General features: G+C 45.4%; 1 protein-coding gene across 1 annotated transcript in view; it reads left to right on the top strand.

The window, feature by feature from the left end:
* Nucleotides 1–289: 289 nt before the first annotated feature.
* LOC149442412 (A.superbus venom factor 1-like) overlaps nucleotides 290–19,929 on the top strand; it is a 209,546-nt gene continuing 189,906 nt past the window's right edge. Inside the window, exons 1-5 of the mRNA XM_089656128.1 lie at nucleotides 290–330; nucleotides 972–1,182; nucleotides 12,603–12,765; nucleotides 15,491–15,561; nucleotides 18,303–18,394. Of these exons, the coding sequence (XP_089512254.1) occupies nucleotides 290–330; nucleotides 972–1,182; nucleotides 12,603–12,765; nucleotides 15,491–15,561; nucleotides 18,303–18,394 (578 nt within the window). The remainder of the gene's footprint in view (nucleotides 331–971; nucleotides 1,183–12,602; nucleotides 12,766–15,490; nucleotides 15,562–18,302; nucleotides 18,395–19,929) is intronic.

The raw sequence follows: 19,929 nt of genomic DNA, 5'->3' as shown, positions 1-19,929 counted from the left end.
GTCAGAAGCCAGGAAGAACGGTCGCCAGAGCCGGGGTCAGAAGCCAGGAAGAATGGTCGCCAGAGCCAGGGTCAGAAGCCAGGAGGAGTCTTTGCCAAAGCCGAGTCGGTATCCAGGAGAGCAATGAGTTAACTGAACAGGAGCTTGCTGCTGTGCAACAGACAGGACACAAATGCAATGGACAGCTACAAACAGCAGACTTAAATGTGATAAGCCACCACCTCCTGGGGGAGGAGCCGCAGAGGGCTGAAAGCATAAAGGATCCCACAATGCTTTGCAGACACCTAAGATGGATGCCAGCACACGAAGCAGCACAAGCCCTAAGGAGAGGTAGGACCTTGATAGTCCCCCATCGGATGCTGCAGTTTCTTCCACCAGCCACTACATAACTTTTGTGCTTTGGAACAACAGTGTTCATTGGGGGATGAAGACATCTGATAGACATTGGATAGCAGCAGTGCTCTGCAAGAGACTAAAAAATGGCCTTGCTGCTTGTCAAACATGTAAAAATACAAATTATTTTATGTAGTGACACTTTCTGGATTTTGTTAACCTAGCAACATGTTTGAAAACATGGTGCACCCATAGCACAGAAGCCTCTGCTCTGAATAATTCAATTGTGTGTAAATTTCAGCTAGAGCTATTGAGTTCTGTAAACATTAGGCTTTGTTTAATCCCATCAATAAATAAATAAGTAATAAATAACTTACACAAAATCACTACACATCCGTTGTAATGAAAGGGCAGTCGTTATATCCAATTGGATTTCAGTTTATTGTAGTTGAATTAGTTAAGAATTGATTTCTGATTTGTTGCTTGGTGGGTTATTGTTCTTCGCACTTTGGCGCTATATAAATCCTGTATAATAATAATAATAATATGTTGAATAAAACGTACTAAGTGCTGTGATAAAGCATTCTGCAATATTTTCTATATCCAGCTGGACACTAACACATCTATTCTGTGTTTAGCTATTCCCTTTCTTCCAGTTGTTCCTTGATTACACCCAGCGTGCTGCATATGGACAATGAGGAGATGTTTGTAGTAACTGTCCATGGCTCTCCCTGGCAATCTGAGGCAACCATCACAATCTGGGATTTTCCACAAAAAAAAATTATTTTAGCAGAGCAAATGCTCTCATTTTCAAAATACGATGGCTTCCTGGGGACTGTAAACATGAAAGTGAGTATTGAAAAGTGAATGTTTGTTAAAAAAAACAACTTGGGTTTCCATTAGCATTGTATTCTTGCCATTTGTGCTGTGGCTTTTGTTTTTCACACAACATCTTAGAGTAGAAACTAAGCTGGTGTTGGAAGACTTCCTTTTTTCCAGATATTCTGAAAACGGATCTGAACGAGGTAACAATATTACCCTGCATGTGTAACTGACTGCAGGTTCAGCTCTGATCAATGTCTGAATAGTGAAGTATCTTGACTCAAGGCCACCAGCTTAACCCATCTTGGCATATCTCAGGGCCTTCTTTAAACAAAATTAAAGTATCTTCATGTCTTTTTTCCATTATGTGACATAAATGTACAGATTTGAGTAGCTGAAATGTGACCTGTAGCAATATGTAATCGTAAATTTAGTTCAGTCCTTATCATGAAAGAAATATTCAGTCATAGGCAGAGGCATATGGTCCTCAATTAGCATCTAAAAAGAGACAGAGCTTCCTCAGGCTGGAAGTGACACCTGGGTGCTAATAAGATTTTGTCACCTATATGTAATGAGACTCTGCCTTCTTCCTGAAGTTTAAAAGAGAAACGCAGATGTTTCGGCTTCATGACACCAGGGGGGCACTGATCTGTCTGGGGAGCCCTGACAAATATACACAAATCAAAGGAGTAGATTTCATCTCTCATAAAAGCTAAAATATTAGTTGCAGAGAGATGAAAATACTTCCTTCTGATGGGGCACTCTGTAGGCTACATCGGCATATAAAAACTATATTTGTGGCCTATGTGGAATGCCAGAAAAATGCAGGAAATGGTTATGTGGCGCTGGAGTGCGATAGCGAAACAATGATTGGTACTGTCGCGATCGGACTGAAGCGCTGGTGTCGGAAATTCAATCCCCGACTTGGTGATTCAAGCACCCAGAACATCCTGTGGGCAGGTACAGGAACACCCCCCAGAGTCAATTGGCCGAGGACTAATGTCCCGACTACGTCCATATCCCCATAAATTGAGGACCCTGATATTGGAACATGGTAATTTGTATGGAGCTGGTTCGATTGACTAACAGATTACGAACTCTCTGACTTGCTCTAGTCACAGGGTAAATCTTGGTAAAAGTTTTATTCTGTTTTATTACCTTTTATTTTATAGTGAATAGTCTGTGTGTCTTCTTGTATTTTTTATAATTTTTTATACTTTGTACATATTTTATGCACTGCCCACTTTCTGGATATTAAATCTTAAAATTAATAAGTGACTTCTGTGTATTTAAGCACGGGCTCATATCTTCGGAGAGATTAGATTGTATTGTATTTTAGTGTCTTTATACACTCGGTCAAGCTGATTGCCAATCTGTATGCAATTGCACTGCGTGTTGGCAGATTGCATGCAAATTGTAAATTGTAACAGGTCTGCCAGACGGAGATCTGTGTGTGTGTGGTGTCCCAACAGACCGTTATGCAGATAAACTGTTGGGTGGTAGCCAGCTACCGTTTGTGGTGTGTCTGGTGTGGGGGTGTGTGAACAGTGGAAGAGTGAATAACACCGGGGTTCTGGCTTGTAGGATAGCTGGAGGGATCCTAGAAGGGTGTGTGATTGCTAGGCTGCTCCTCAACCCTAATAGTGCACCAGATGGTATGTAAGATTTGTGTCTGCTTGTGTGTGTCTGTGGTTAGCCATCTGGATTGGAGTGGAGTCTCCCTCCGGTGGTGGCCAAGAGGTAGTGCGGTCTGTGAAAGTGTATCACGGCCGGTCTTATATACTGTTTTATATATTCAAAGTTAAGTCCATCTTATTCCCTCTTACCCCAAGTCACGGCAGCACGTGCGCACCTCGGTTAGCTAGTCGCTGTGGCGTGGCGTGTGGGTGAATCCGTGACACATTACAAATCTAAAAATTTAAAGCGTTTATTCCTCACTTTAGGATATTGAGTGGAGACACCAAATCACCATTATATATCCCTGGGATAACTGTCCATCTAGAACTGCTAGTCTATAGCTGGTCTAGATATAACCCAATACTGGAGTGCATTTGCAGTCCTGTGGTGAGGCTATCTTATGGCAAAAGATTCAAGTAACGGGATCCTGGAACGGGAAACCCCTGGCTTGCCTGTGTTGACAAAAATGTGAGGGTTACCATGTTTGACCCCTGCTTCTGAAAATAACGCTTGCCTGGCTGTCATGCTGATGCTTGCACTTTAATACTTCTTGAACCACTGAACTGGAACAAATACAGAAATAAGGAATACTGAATGTTTTCTTTTTCTGGAGCAGTGATTCAAAAGGGCTGAAAAGATACCTTTCATGATCGAATTACAAGGGCTGCCATTGCTAATTCCCTTCTGAAAATGTTAGGTGCTTAACAATATCTATTTTAAATGCGTTTGAGTCACCGATTACAAACATGCCTGCTGTAAATGAGCGTCAGGAAAGAACCAGAATACATTATGTTTACTTTATGTTAGTTCAGCTTCAGTGACTCTGTCCTGGAGGGGTCAGCAGGGCAGCCATCAGAAATTTTGGGGCCCCTTACACAGCTTTAGGCTTGGGCACCCCCAGGGCCCCCCCACTGGCTGTCACACCAAATCCACCCACTAGCCATCCTACCGAGTCCTTCATGCAGGAGAACCAGGATGACATTATTATTATTATTATTATTACATCGAGTTTATATAGTGCCAAAGGGTTTGCTCAGCGTTGTACAATGGGGGGGGGGACAATACATGAAACAGTACAGCAAAAACAAACACACGAGGGGTTAGAGGGCCCTACTCTTTCGAGCTTACAATCTAGGAGGGAGGGGGTAGTGGTACAGGAAGAAGTGGCTGTGGGGGATGGAGTGGTAGGAGGAATGAAGGAGGATGGCTGTTAGGTAAGGGTGGGGTAGGCTTCCCTGAAGAGGTGGGTTTTCAGGGAGTGCCTGAAGGTGAGGAGGGAAGGCGACAATCTGATGGATTGGGGTAGCGAGTTCCAGAGGATGGGGGAGGACCTGGAGAAGTATTGCAGTCGTGCGTGGGAGGAGGAGACCAGGGAGCAAGACAGAAGGACGTCCTGTGAGGAGCGAAGGGCACGGGTAGGGTGGTACTTCGGAATCAGGTTGGTGAGGTAGTCAGGGGCAGTGTTGTGAATGGCTTTGTAGGTCAGGGTTAGCAGTTTGAATTTGATGCGTTGGGCAACCGGGAGCCGGTGGAGGGATAGGCAGAGGGAGGTGGCAGAGGTGGAGCGGTTGGTGAGGTGGATGAGTCTAGCCCAGCAATGGGCAAACTACGGCCCGCGGGCCGTATACGGCCCGGCGGACCTTTTAATCCGGCCCGCGGAGCTAGGCTCCCGCAAGGCCAGTGGTCGGCAAGCCGCGGCTCTTTACAATAGATGCGGCTCTCCTGTGTGCCGGGCGCCCGCTCCCCTCCCTCCTCTCGGGCGGGCGGGCGACCTCCTCTCCTCCTCTCCCCTCCCCTCCTCTCGGATGGCCGCCCCCCCTCTCGGATGGCCGCCCCCTCCCTCCTCTCGGGCGTCAGGACTCTGCAGCTGTCAGGATGTAGGCGGGGCAGCCAGGATGTAGGCGGGGCAGCGTGACGAACTCTTCTCTCACAGTCCTCCCTGAAGACCAGAACGGCGCGGGAATACGAGAGGAACGCGCGGAGGAGCAAAGGTAAGTGAATTGACACAGGGGGGACTTACTATATGGGGGACTTACTATATGGGGAATGAATTACTATATGGGGGACTTACTATATGGGGGATGAATTACTATATGGGGGTCTTACTATATGGGGAATGAATTACTATATGGGGGACTTACTATATGGGGAATGAATTACTATATGGGGGACTTACTATATGGGGAATGAATTACTATAGGGGGGACTTGCTATATGGGGAATGAATTACTATATGGGGGACTTACTATATGGGGAATGAATTACTATATGGGGGACTTACTATATGGGGAATGAATTACTATATGGGGGACTTACTATATGGGGAATGAATTACTATATGGGGGACTTACTTTATGGGGAATGAATTACTATATGGGGGACTTACTATATGGGGAATGAATTACTATATGGGGGACTTACTTTATGGGGAATGAATTACTATATGGGGGACTTACTATATGGGGAATGAATTACTATATGGGGGACTTACTATATGGGGAATGAATTACTATATGGGGGACTTACTATATGGGGAATGAATTACTATATGGGGGACTTACTATATGGGGAATGAATTACTATATGGGGGACTTACTATATGGGGGACTTACTATATGGGGGACTTACTATATGGGGGATGAATTAATGTGGGGGATGAATTACTATGTGGGGGATGAATTACTATGTGGGGGATGAATTACTATGGGGGATGAATTACTATATGGGGGATGAATTACTATATGGGGGATGAATTACTATGTGGGGGATGAATTACTATGTGGGGGATGAATTACTATGTGGGGGATGAATTACTATGTGGGGGATGAATTGCTATATGGGGGACGAATTGCTATATGGGGGACGAATTGCTATATGGGGGACGAATTGCTATGGGGGATGAATTACTATATGGGGGATTAATTACTATGCTTACTATGGGGGAATATTACTATACTTACTATGGATGACACATACACATCATTCATCTACTCTTGGTCCGGCCCCCGGGTCCAATATATGAACCCATTGCGGCCCTCAAGTCAAAAAGTTTGCCCACCCCTGGTCTAGCCGCTGAGTTCAGGATGGTCTGAAGCGGGGAGAGCTTGCACTGGGGTAGGCCGGTGAGGAGGGAGTTGCAGTAGTCGAGGTGTGAGATAATCAGGGAGTGTACGAGTAGTTTAGTGGTGTCTAGGGTAAGGAAGGAGCGTATCTTGGCGATGTTGCGGAGGTGGAGCCTGCATGTGTTTGTAAGTGATTTGACATGAGGTTGGAAGGAAAGGTTTGAGTCCAAAGTGACGCCAAGAACTTTGGCTTGCGGGGCGGGATTGATAGTGGTGTTGTTGGTAGTGATGGATAGGATGGGGGGGGGGGCGTAGGCAGCTGGAAAGATGAGGAGCTCGGTTTTGGAGAGGTTAAGCTTGAGGAAATGGAGCTGATATGTCGTTTAGGAGGTGAGTGATGCAGGCGGAGACTGTGGGGGTGAGGTGAGGGGTGGAGAGGTAAATTTGAGTGTCATCAGCGTAGAAGTGATAGTTGAAGCCGTGGGAATGTATGAGTTTGCCAAGGGGGGAGGTGTAGATGGAGAAGAGAAGGGGTCCGAGGACAGGGCCTTGGGGGACCCCAACAGAGAGGGGGAGGGGAGGTGGCACCGTTGTAGGAAACGCTGAAGGAGCATTGGGATAGATAGGAGGAGAACCAGGAGAGAGAAATGTCTCTGATGCCAAGGGAGAGTAGTTTATTAAGGAGGAGGGGGTGGTCAACTGTGTCGAAGGCCGCGGACAGGTCCAGGAGAAGGAGGACAGAGTAGTCGCCTTTGGCTTTGGCGATTAGTAGGTCATTAGTGATTTTGAGGAGGGGGGTTTCGGTGGAGTGTTGGGGACGGAAGCCGGACTGTATTGGGTCAAAGAGGTTGTTGTCAATTAGGTGGGCGCTCAGGCAATCGTAAACTAAGCGCTCAAGGAGCTTGGAAGTGAGTGGCAGCAGGGAGATGGGTCTGGGACATGGAAGGTAATAAGGGATGATGCAGGGGGATCCTTTTATCACACTATCCCCCTCCCTGTACACACTGCCCCCAAGTCATAAATGCTTATACTAGCCATATATATATATATATATATATATACACACACAGCGTGTTTATAAAATTTAAACAAAAGAGTGGGGGCGCCACCTCCAATTCAATCCCATAAATAAGGAGAAGCTGCCTTTAACCCCCAGTTCACATCTATGCAGCCATGCAGGCCGCGTTTTACACGGGCACGAGAGCCCATTCATGCCATGCAGGCTGCAGTCCTGGGATCCTTAGGAAAATTACTGTCAAAAAAAGCTTGTATAGGTTTGATGGGCAGTATCCAGAAACTTGTATTATGTACCCCTAGAGGCAGGGTGGGCTGACATTTAACCTCGTAGTGTAGATTACTTACACAATAGTGGGACATGAACAGATGGGCACCAGTCCCTGTAAGATGCAACAAAAAGGAGATTATTGCTCCCACTCAAACTTCAGGGAGAGAAGGTAAGGGCACAGGACACCCATAAACTAAGAGACTCCAAAAAGAGGACAAAAGTACTTAGTCTTCACAGAGACTTGAAGCTGACTTTGCAATCTTTGATTGTAGCTGTAAAGCCCTTGGTAAATCAGCTGCCAGCACCCTGTGGAGTAGACTCTATACTTCAATGAGGTCCAAGCTTCACATCCAAGCTTCTCCAGCCTTTGTCACTTCTAGAGATCATCCATTTCTTCTCAATCCCCAGGCTCCACAAATCCAGGCCTTCACTCAGCCACATGGTCACTCTCTAAGGCAGTAGGCCTAAGAGATTTCAACAACCATATATATATATATATATATATATATATATATATATATAAAACACCTTCTCAGTCCTCTTCCCTCCTGATGAAACAAATCAGCCATTTGATGTGGTTGAGGAGCGCGGGATAGACTGACCATACTCTGTCCAATGTTATCATTTTCTCTTAACCTCTGGGATAGACTGGCAACCCAACACAATTTTAAATCCCCCCACACACCCCTGGCACCAATACTAGGTAACCCCACTTTCGTCCTGGGTCTTATTCCACGTACTTTTGACTGGTGGACAAATAAAGGACTTCTTCGTATTGCAGATCTATGTGACCATAAGGGTGCTCTGACAAAACGATACTTAATGAATCAATACCAGCTCCCATCCATGGAAATGTACCGATATATTCAAATAGCTCATTACTTAGCGACACTAAGGCGCACAGGAGACCTGACCGCTTTCACACCAATGGAACGTTTATGTAAGAACTATGATAAGCAGAAACGATTTATATCTAAAATCTATGTTCTATTAACTTCCAACTCCTCTAAATTGCCTTACATGGACAGATGGGAGAGGGATCTGGGTGAGCAGATGGATGAGGTTGAGTGGGGTAGACTAGCTGAATATGCTTCTCAGTCTCTCATCAACACATCATTGATAGAAGCAAATTATAAGGTCCTCCTGAGATGGTACATGGTACCTGTGCGGGTGGCGTCCTGTGTTCCAGATGCCTCACCCCTTTGCTTTTGTGGCTGTGGCCAAGCAGGGACAGTGCTCCATGTTTAGTGGTTGTGCCTGAAAGTCAGGCAGTTCTGTATACACACATACAATTTTGTCTATTCTCTCTCAGGAAAAGCCCTCAGCAGGCTTTATTGGGCAACCCAGTCTAGGGGGCGCCAAGACCTGTGCGATGGTTGATAACATTTATTTTTATGGCAGCTAACATTTCCATTGCACAGTCTTGGAAGTCTCCTGTGATTCCGTTCTACCTTTTGATGGCCATGACGAATGAACGTATGTCAGGATGGAAAAAGGGGAAGGGGCCAGTAAATGTGTCATTTGTCATGTGTCATTTACCGGCCCCTTCCTTTTCTGAGTGGACAGTTAGTGATCCATGCTGACTCTGTTCATTCATAACTAAAAAATAGTAAACTGTGTTCACTATGCTTCAGTTTATGAATGGATAGGAATCTCTGTACAGAGCTCTTCCTTTCCATTTATCCTGTGCTGCTGAGGATGCAGAGAAGGAGATTGAGGGCAGTGACCTCAATCTACTTTCTCTGTCCCATAGGTGGAACATCAGAGGTCTGTCTAGACCAGCAATGGGCAAACTATGGCCCGCGGGCCGTATACGGCCCGGCGGACCTTTTAATCCGGCCCACGGAGCGTGATACATTGGCTGTCAGGATGAGTGTAGGCGGGGCAGCGTGATGAACGTGAGGGGAGCTAGGCTCCTCTCACAGTCCGCCCTGAAGACCGGAACGGCGCGGGAACACGGTGAGAGGAAAGCGCGGAGCAAAGGTAAGTAAATTGACACAGGGGGGACTTGGCTTACTACTTGGGGGGGAATAATACTATGGGGGATGAAATACTATATGAGGGATGAATTAATATGGGGGATGAATTACTATATGGGGGATGAATTACTATATGGGGGACGAATTACTATGGGGGATGAATTACTATTGGGGATGAATTCCTATAGGGGGGATGAATTACTATGGGGGATGAATTACTATGGGGGATGAATTACTATATGGGGGATGAATTACTATGGGGGATGAATTACTATATGGGGGATGAATTACTATATGGGGGATGAATTACTATGGGGGATGAATTACTATATGGGGGATTAATTACTATGCTTACTATGGGGGAATATTACTATACTTACTATGGATGACACATACACATCATTCATCTACTCTTGGTCCGGCCCCCGGGTCCAATATATGAACCCATTGCGGCCCTCAAGTCAAAAAGTTTGCCCACCCCTGGTCTAGACCCCTAATATTTCACCAAAGCCCCCCAACAGGGCTCTTAAAAAAAAAGTAAAGATATTAAAAAAATAATATTGTAAAAAAAAAATGATAAAAAATAAAAATAACAAAAAAAAACAAAACTACTGACACCAGTGGCTGAACTACTAGAGTTACAAAGGTTGTACTTGTGACCGGGGCCCTGGCATTCCGCCAGCAGGCTCGGAGGAAAGGGTCCCAGGCCAGGGTACCAGGGAGGCCCTTCATTGTTTCTTGCACTGTGGCCCTGAAGGTTCTAGTTACACCACAGGTATATATGCTGGATTTTAGGCAGCTATGACACTATACTAGTAATGGCAGTGATCAGCATGTAAAGTGGGACAGTGATAGTGCGGTGAACAATCTGGCGGTAGCTGATGCTGTCTGGGAGGTACACTGACTGACACTGACATCAATAGTGACACTAATACAGTGATCAGTGCTAATACTGTACACTGTCACAGTGCTAATGAAACTCTCGGGGGGGGGGTTAACATCTAGGGGCAATCAAAGTGTTAGCTATGTGCCTGACAATGTATAATGTGTGCTGATATTATTATGATTACCATATATTAATATTATTATTATACAGGGTTTATATAGTGCCAACAGTTTATGCAGTGCTTTAAAGTACAGTACAATTAGAATAAAAATTGATAGAGGAGGATTCAGAGGGCCCTGCTCATTAGAGCTTACAATCTAAGTGGGAGGGACGAGAGATACAAAAGGTAATAACTGTGGGGGATTGGCTAATGGACAAAATACATGTATGGTCGTTAGGTGGGGGCAGGCAGTGGCGTCCCTAGGCAGGTGCAGGGGATGCGCGCCGCATCGGGTGACACCTATCACACGGGGTGACAATGGACCCTCTCCACAAGCTCCACAAAAAGTAAAGTTTTAAAGCAAGCCGTCAATCCCCGCAAAATGGATCGGATCTGCGGATTGAGCATAAAGGATCAGAGTCCGATCCATTATGCTCCCCAATCTGCAGATCTGATCCATCTTGCGGGGATCGACGGCTTGCTTTAAAACTTTCCTTTTTGTGGAGCTTGTGGAGAGGTCAGTTAACCCCATATAGGTTGCAAGCTGACGATCCCCGCAGGATGGATTGGATCTGCGGATTGGAGAGCATAATGGATCGGACTCCGATCCATTTTGCTCAATCTGCAGATCTGATCCATCCTGCAGGAATCGTCGGAAGGGAGACACCATGTGTTAGTGCACTGGGTGACACCAACCCTAGGGACGTCCTGGGAGCAGGATAGCTTCTCTGAAGAAATGAGTTTTCAGGGATCATATAAAAGTGAACAGTGGAGATAGTCGGACACATTGAGGAAGGGAGTTCCAGAGGATGGGAGCTGCTTTGGAGAAATCCTGGAGGCGAGCATGGGAGGAGATGACAAGGGAGATAGAGAGCAGGAGGTCTTGGGAGGAAGGGAAGAACACTTTGGTTGGTATTTTGAGATCAGGTTAGTGATGTAACTCGGGGCAGAGTTGTTGATGGCATTATAAGTTGTTGTAAGTTAACTTTTACTTAACTATCTGGTTGTTTGGCTATCTAGCAAAGCAAGGAAAAGAAACCGCCAGATCGCTGTTCACAGTACACAGAGTGCTGTGTTGCTGAAATCACAGAACTCTTTGCATGATTGGCCACAGTCGATCAGCTGACTTCAGCCAACATCATTGGCTGAAAACAGCTGCCAAACTTGTGCTGTGTCCGATTAATGGGCGGCAGAGTGCGCGAGCATGAGCGCCCCAAAACCACACGGCCTGCAGCTGCCACCCGCCCACAGTACAACTTCTGTGGTTGTGGGGAAGTAGTTCATGAAATGTCACTGTGTGACATTTCAATAAAGTTTGTTTAAAAAAATATGAACAGCGTAATGTGCCGCAGTCAACACATCAGCACTGTAGTTATTTATTTATTTCAGGTACTTATATAGCGCCGTCAATTTACGCAGCGCTTTACATATATGTTGTACATTCACATCAGTCCCTAACCCTCAAGGGGTGTACAATCTAAGGTCCCTAATTTACATTCATACCTACTAGGGACAATTTAGACAGGATCCAATTAACCTACCTGCATGTCTTTGGAGTGTGGGAGGAAACCGGTGTACCTAGAGGAAACCCACACCGGCACAGGGAGAGCATGCAAACTCCAGGCAGGTGGTGCCGTGGCTGGGATTTGAACCAAGACTGTAGTACTGCCAGGCGGAAGTGCTAACCACTAAGCCACTGTGCCGCCCCCCAAAAAAAATAGTAGTTATCCAACCTGTTGGCACCGGACACCAGCCGCTATGTTGTAACACAGCAGCTGGTGTGAATTAGGCAATGTGCATGTATTATAGAGATGCCCTGTATATGTTTTTTATTTTATTTTTCCCAGGCGTACACTTTAAATTACTTTTTAAAGGCTCAAGGTTTTTTACCCCAATGCATTCTATGCATTAAGGTAAGAAACCTTCTGGGTGCAGATCCCCCCTCAGCCCTGGCTTATACTTACCTAAGCTCGATCTCGATCCAGCAATGTACACGAGAGCAGCAGCTCTCCTGGATCTCTCTGTCCTCATTGGCTCACACAGCAGCGGGAGCCATTGTTAGTGTCCTGCTGCTGCTGTCCATCACAGCCAGTGACCCCATGAGGAGAGAGCGAATAGAAACACAGAGCAAGGCTCAAGAGCAAGACTACTCGAGTACCCCCACAGCAAGAGGCTTGCTACTGGAGGCACTCGGCAGTGGGAGGAGCTGGGTTCACTGGAGGGGGACTCAAAAAGAAGAGGATCGAGGTTGCTCTGTGCAAAACCATTGCACAGGGCACGTAAGTAAAAATTCTCTTAGAATCACTTTATTCAAAGTTGAGATCTCTTAAAATCAAAACTGAGCATAGGACAGTATAAAAGCATAATTTTTAATGAATTTTGTTTGAATTTTCTGTAGATTCCTTCAGCTAAACTGGAAAAAGATAGAAATAATAAACAGTATGTGTCTGTCACTGTGAAGTTCAGCGATTGTGATCTGGAGAAAGTTGTTCTGGTGTCATATGAAGTTGGATATATATTTGTGCAGACTGACAAACCCATCTATACTCCAGGATCACAAGGTAAAAAGACCTAAAAAAAATCCTAAATCAGACCTGTACTCATATATTTATTTATAGCTGTGCTAATCCTTTGATGACCAGAGGTCATTGATGTCTAGGCAAAATTTAGTAACATCAGTATGTTTCTGTTAACTTAAATTGATACTAAACTCTGAATCATTTTTTTTTATAAAAAGAGGTAATACTTACCTGCTCCGTGCAACAATATAGCACAGAAATGTCACTTACCACCTCTTCTGGCAGTCTCCGTCAATGCTATCTGCTCCGCTCTCCTTGGAATGTCTCCTGTAGCAAGCCAGGTACTAAGGAGGCACCCATGCACGTGCACTCCTAAGCTGAGCTGTGTGCACCCATAGACACACACAGTGCTGGTAAGCCATGCCCCCGCTCCCTCTTCACAGAAGTTTGACTGACGGCGGAAGAAGTCTATGGCCCCTGCTGCCCTCAGCTTCTACTCTAAGCAGGAAGTGAGGCGGGCAGTGTAGGCTGTTAGGTTTTTAGGGGAAAGAAGTTTTTTTTAAAGTATTGGGTTGGGGAAAATTAATAGATTGCAGAGAGGTAGGGTTTAACCTTCTTACAGGGATAGTGTAACGTTATCTGATGGTGGATGAGATAAGACTCATGACCAGCCCCAGGAGTCCAGTGTGCTGTATGTGTGGAGTGGCCTCAGCACCACACTAGCCACGCCCACTGGTGTGTTTCGCTCCGCCCATCGGGGCTTGGTCACAGAGGTACATGGTGGTGGAGTCTGAAGCATTAAGGCTTCTTACAGCCCTGGCTCTGGAGTGTCTGGTAAGGTGACAGGGAATGCTGGAGCACAGTAAGTATCTCGCTGGCAGATCCTGGTGTGTGTCTGGAATGCAGGGATGGCAGGACCAGAAACGTTGGCAGGAGGACTAGAGTCAGTGAAGAGCGCAGATCGCCTGGTGCAGGGGCGGACTGACAACTCATGGGGCCCCCGGGCAATAGGGGATCATGGGGCCCCTGTGTCCTTGCCCAAACTCAAAAAAGCCTATGAACAAGGTACCAGGGGCATCTCATGGGGCCCCCTACTGACCCTGGGCCCTTGGGCAGTGCCCGAGTTTCCAAATGGTCAGTCCGCCCTTGGACTGGTGCAGGTTAAGGATAGGCACAAGACAGAGTCGGACAGTCCAGGCCAGCATTTAGCGAGAAGATCAGGTTCAGGAGGCAGGCAGGAGAGTAGTCAGGAATCAGGCCAAAGTAACAGCAGGATGGATTAGCAGAAGGAGCAGGCAAAAGCGCAATGCAGGAACAAGCCAGGGGCCGGTACAGGCGGTGTTGAGGCAGATCAGGTCAGCAACAGAATATTAACAGGAACTGGTAACAGGAGCATGGGAGCATAGTAGACCAAATGGCACAGGCACACTGCACTAGTGCAGTTTAAATAGCTCTTTTTACACCAATGAATGCACGCATGCATGCACCCGCAATCTGGCTGCTAGAGAAACCTTCGTTACCCCTGGTAACTATTTGTGTCTTCATGCTGTTTGAAATCTTGTACCTCTATCTTCATACCTCAATGTGTTTAGTGAACCGAGCTGTAACCTATATGTGCCGGTTACTTGCATTACACCCCTTGAGTAACATCAGACCAGTCAGAGGCAAAGGTTCAAAAGCTTTACTTGAATAAATCAACATGATGACATATACAGATAACAGTCGAATGAAAGTGCAGTCATTTTCCTAACATCCCTAGTGCCTAACTCAGGCTTTTGGTTGCCCCAGCATACCTGTAGAGGAAAGAGTGCACCTCTGGCAAAGTCCATAATTGGCTTGTTCAAGAGGAACTGCAAGCCCCAGCGATCCTCCTGAGCAGTGGGAGCTCTGACTTCTGCACTTCACTAGCTTTCCAGACTCCGGCAGAACAGCAAATATTTCCTAGGTCCCCCCCCCCCCCCTTGGCTCAAACACTCTTTTGATTGCACACAGAACCAGTAGGATGGACCCAGAGAAGCCTGCCAAAAGAAAACCCAGGAACAAAATAAACTCTCAACTCCCCAGCTGGGGCAGTGTTAACTATTACCCGCTTACAAGTGCCTCAAAAACTTCACTCCCCAACACCACTAAGGCCTCAAGAACAACTACACAGTCCACAGGCTGCCCAAAGGCATCAGCCCCTCAGACTTTGGAACTCTCTCTGCCAAGGAAAGAACAATCTTCCCAGGACTTCAAACTATTTAACACATCTTCATCCACCTTCTGGGCCCTTCCCTTCCAGGGATTGGCTAGGGCATGATAAATCTTCAGACTGGTAATTTGCCTATCTCAGCCCCATATTCTGAAAGCTTCTTCCAGAAACAGGAGGTAGCACTCAAACTCTCAGCCTGTGAAATCCTGAACAGACCATAGCAAACAATCACTCCTCCCTTGACTACAGAAGGAGCCAAAAACTGAATTTGCCTAGTATACTATGCTAAGAGGGTGCTACGTATGTGGCAGGGCAGCTGCTTGGCACAAGACCTGGAAGACCGTAGCTATCACTATAGTAGTGTCTCCGCTTCCTCAGCAGTCCTACATGTATGGCTTATGCATACTAACTTCGGTCCAAGCTAGACCCATGTGACTATTCAATACAAACCATACCTGACGTTCAGCTTTAATGACAGCTTGGCTCTCACTAACTTTAAGAAGAGTTAAGACAAAGAATGAATAAAAAAAATATTCTGATGTGTGATTTTTAAACATGTTTTCTCTTTGCATTCAGTTCTGTACCGGATATTCACCATGTCATTGAGTCTAGATCCTGTGAACACACCAGTGGTAGTTGAGTTCCAGGTAAGACTTGTTGCTGCTCAGTATTAGCGTTAAAGCCATAGATATAATATAAATGTCTAAAGATACACAACATTTCAAATCAGCATTATCATAATCTTTTATATAAAAACCCTCTGATGTGATGTGTCTAGTATACTGTAACACAGGAAAGCCTTGTGTGTGGGGAATGTTTAAATTTCCTTTTTACGACTCGAGCATCAAATCCCTGATTAGTACCTATATAGATTGACCCCTAAACAGGGGTGGACTGACCATTTGGAAACTCGGGCACTGCCCGAGGGCCCCGGGTCAGTAGGGGGCCCCATGAGATGCCCCTGGTACCTTTTTCATAGGCGTTTTTGAGTTTGGGCAAGGACATGGGGGCCCCATGATCCCCTATTGCCCGGGGGCCCCATGAGTTGTCAGTCCACCCCTGCCCCTAAATGCTCTACAAGAGTCTTCTTTAAAAGTTCCAAATAGGTTTTCTCCAATTTGTACATATACTTCAAATGTAATTTATTTTTTATCAGTTCATTGTGTACTGTATTTTTCTGCTTCCTTGTAATGTCCTCCATGAGATCTGAAAACCTATTCTTTTTCTCAATTATGCTTGTTTGGAATGGGCAGTGCACATTAGCTGCAGGCATGTACACTGCTCCATGCACACTTCAAATGCTATAGTCCATCTCAAGTGTGAGCAAGAGAGGGTGGCTTCATTACTACATGTAGCGCTACCCCCCCCCCCTTGATATGATGGGTTATCTGTTCTTTACCACATCTCTGTAAATCACTCAGTCCCCAGTCCCCACTGACACAACTTGTTGTAGATAGAAGGCTGCTCACACCTGTGTAACCTAAACTTTCGTATGTTACCACTCTATAGTAATACACAAAAAATAGACCACAAGCAACGTGATGGCAAATTAATATATATGTTATGGCAAGGCATGTTAGACAATGCATGAACCAGTGGACAGGCAACTGAAGACGCTGGAACAGGCCAAACCAAATAGGATGTACACCAACCTATATAACAGCAACTAACTAAACTGCAGTAAAGCTTAACCTCTTCACGCTGGCCGAACGCAAATGTGCAGCCTCCCAGCATCTGGGTCTAGACGCCGAGCGGCCGCACATTTGTGTTCTATTAAAAAAAAACACATGTGCTGAGATCGCGTGCCCTGCGCGCTCCCAGAACACATGACCCTAAACCCAGCCCTGCCTCCCGGCTTCTGAAGCCCTTAAAGCCCTGCACGCTCCCAGCACACATGTCTGGTACTCACGGAAAAGTCCCGATCTCCTCTTTCGATCGGGACCTTTCCCGATCAAGTGTCCGCCGTGACATGCCGTGACATGACCCTGAACCCCGCCAGCTTCTGAAACCCTTAAAGGGTCGGGAGGTGCCGGTGCCAAGGGGTTAATCTAATTTTATCTGGCATAAACAGTAAGACATGTAATGTCAATAGCTGATCAAAAAACATCCTTGAGTGCACTAAGTGCATACACTCATAATAGTGGGAGGATGTACATGTTACTGGCAGTGGGGTTCCCCTGGTAGTGGCTATAAAGTAGCTGGTACCTATTTAGTAGTACTAAGTCAGCTATTGTTGGGGCCTGTCTGTAAGGTGGTGCACGGGTAGCTGTCCCTTTAAGACTGTACACAATGGATGGCCGATTGCCTGCTAATTGAGGAGCAGTCTCTACTGGCATTCACTGTGGGCAGTAAAGGGTTAAAAACCGTTGGTTCTGCTTACCACTCCAGGAACACAACAAATCTGACCCACTGTTACAAATTTGGCTCAGTGTCTTACATCTCTAATCCTCAGTGGCTCAGTCTCTCTCCTCTGTTGTAGGCTCACACAGCTCCAATGTCTGCATAGCTCCGACCCAGCACACAGACATTATAAAGGCTCAGTTCTTATGCTCTTTGGTGTTGGCACAGGCAGCAGGTCCACTAGCTCTGGTCCCAACACCCAGGATTATGATCTTCATACAATTCAGGTCTCCCTCTCTCTTAGTGGGAGCACAGATCCCAACAGCAACTGGTCTGCACTCTCTTGTTCCTCGTCCTGCACTGCCCAGATCTCCTCAGAATTGCCTGGGCAAAGTCCTGTGCACTCCTTCCCTCCCCTGTGTGCCAGGAATCCTGGATAGTAAAGTCAACAGCTTCATCCACAGTACTGTGCCATTCTGTTTGAGGACTGCATGCCCTAGAGTCCTCAGCAGCTTCATCATCACTTGTCACTGATTAGATCTTAGCTGCTGCTGCCTGGAGGGAAAGGGGAGAAGCAGGTGTAAGTGGGGGATGACACAACCTACTCTGCTGAGTCCAGCAGGGAAAACGAGGGGAGAAACCTGGCTGAGGGCCTCAGCCCAGAATTCTACTCAGCCAATAACAAAGTGGTGGTGGGAGGGTGAGTGGGCAGAGACACAGCCAGGAAGGCAGCTGGCTACACACATTTAGTGAGACCATGGAGAACAAATGTAGCCTCCCTGATGGGAAGTCAGATCACAGCTGCAAAAAAAAAAAAAAAAATTGAGATTTGGAGGAGGCTGTGAGCAATAGAAGCGACTTTTAGTTAGTTTAGGGAGTTAAAATATATACTTGAATAGAATAATTTTTTTTTTAAACTAGGGTTTGGTGTCACTTTAGCTGAAGCTTAAGCTGAATATAGGTTATATTTTTTCTTGTTTATGAACTGTTTAATGAAAATAACTTTTGACATCCCTTTACACCTTGCATTGTCTTTTTTTAATTTCAGACCCCAGATCATGTAACTGTACATCAAGAGCAGTTCCAGAGTGAAAATTCTGGCATTATCTCAAAATCATTTGAGTTAACGGAGCCTGCAAGGTAAGAGCGACACATCGGTAGAAATTCATATTTAGAACTATAAATATATTTAAATAACCGTCACAAACTGCCATAAAATTCCATAAAAACCTCCCTTGGGTTTGCAGAGAGCCTCCTGTCCTGAGAGCAATGTCCAAATAGTGAGTGAAAGACACGTTGCACTAATGTAATATACAGATATGTGCAGTTCGTTTCATTCCAAATCGAAAATTCAGACAAAATTTTAGTTATTCAGAGATTCGGATGTAGAAACAAATCCAAAATAATGAAATTAAATTTGTCTGAAATAACAAATTATTCTAATTTGAATCATAGCCGAATTGAATTTGAAATCGAAAATGAAATCTAATTCGAAAATGAATTTGAAATGTAAACATATTGCTTGCTGACTATTGCTGATTCCCTTCAAAGACTGTGTGTATTAGTGTAAATAAAAGAATCAATGCTGTTTTAAAGCTAAAGGGTATTCAAATATTGATTTGATTTAGATTTGTCATCTTTTCGCTCACTTGGCATTTTTTAATTTGCCAATAAACAAATAAATACATATACAAATAAATACTATATACATACTGTGTATGTGTGTATATACTGTGTATATATATATATATATATATATATATATATACAGTATATATATATATATATATATATATATATATATGTATGATACTATATTGCCAAAAGTATTGGGACAACCCTCCAAATCACTGGTGTATAAAATCAAGCCCCTAGGCATGCAGACTGCTTCTACAAACATTTGTGAAAGAATGGGTCGCTCTCAGGAGCTCAGTGACTCCAAGCGTGGTCCCATGATAGGTTGTCACCTGTGTAATAAGTCCATCTGTGACATTTCCTGGCTGCTAAATATTCCACAGTCAACTGTTATTGGGATTATAACAAAGTGGAAGCAACTGGGAACAACAGCAAATCAGCCACCAAGTGGTAGCCCACGTAACATGACAGAGCGGGGTCAGCGCATGCTGAAGCGCACAGTGCTCAGAAGTTGCCAACTGTCTGCAGAGTCAATAGCTAAAGACCTCCAAACTTGGTGTGGCCTTCAGATTAGCTCAACAACAGTGCATAGGGAGCTTTATGGGATGGGTTTCCGTGGCTGAGCAGCTGCATCCAAACCTTACATCACCAAGTGCAATGCAAAGCGGCGGATACAGTGGTGTAAAGCACGCCACCACTGGTCTCCAGAGCAGTGGAGACGTGTTCTCTGAAGTGAGGAATCAAGCTTCTCTGGCAATCCGATGGATGTGTCTGGGTTTGGCGGTTGCCAGGAGTTTGATACTTGCCTGACTGCACTGTGCCAAGTGTAAAGTTTGGTGGAGGACGGATTATGGTGTGGGTTTGTTTTTCAGGGGTTGTGTTTGGCCCCCTAGTTCCAGTGAAGGGAACTCATACAGCGTCAGCATACCAAGACATTTTGGACAATTTCGTGCTCCTAACTTTTTGGGAACAGTTTGAGGATGGCCCTTCCTGTTCCAACATGACTGTGCACCAGTGCACAAAGCAAGATCTATAAAGAC

This window comes from Staurois parvus, unplaced genomic scaffold (assembly GCF_062004578.1).
Source record: "Staurois parvus isolate SC_StPar_1 unplaced genomic scaffold, SC_StPar_1.0 ptg000887l, whole genome shotgun sequence".
Taxonomy (NCBI): Eukaryota; Metazoa; Chordata; class Amphibia; order Anura; family Ranidae; genus Staurois; species Staurois parvus.
Note: the sequence above shows the minus strand (reverse complement) of the source record. Positions and strands in the feature narration are given on the sequence as shown.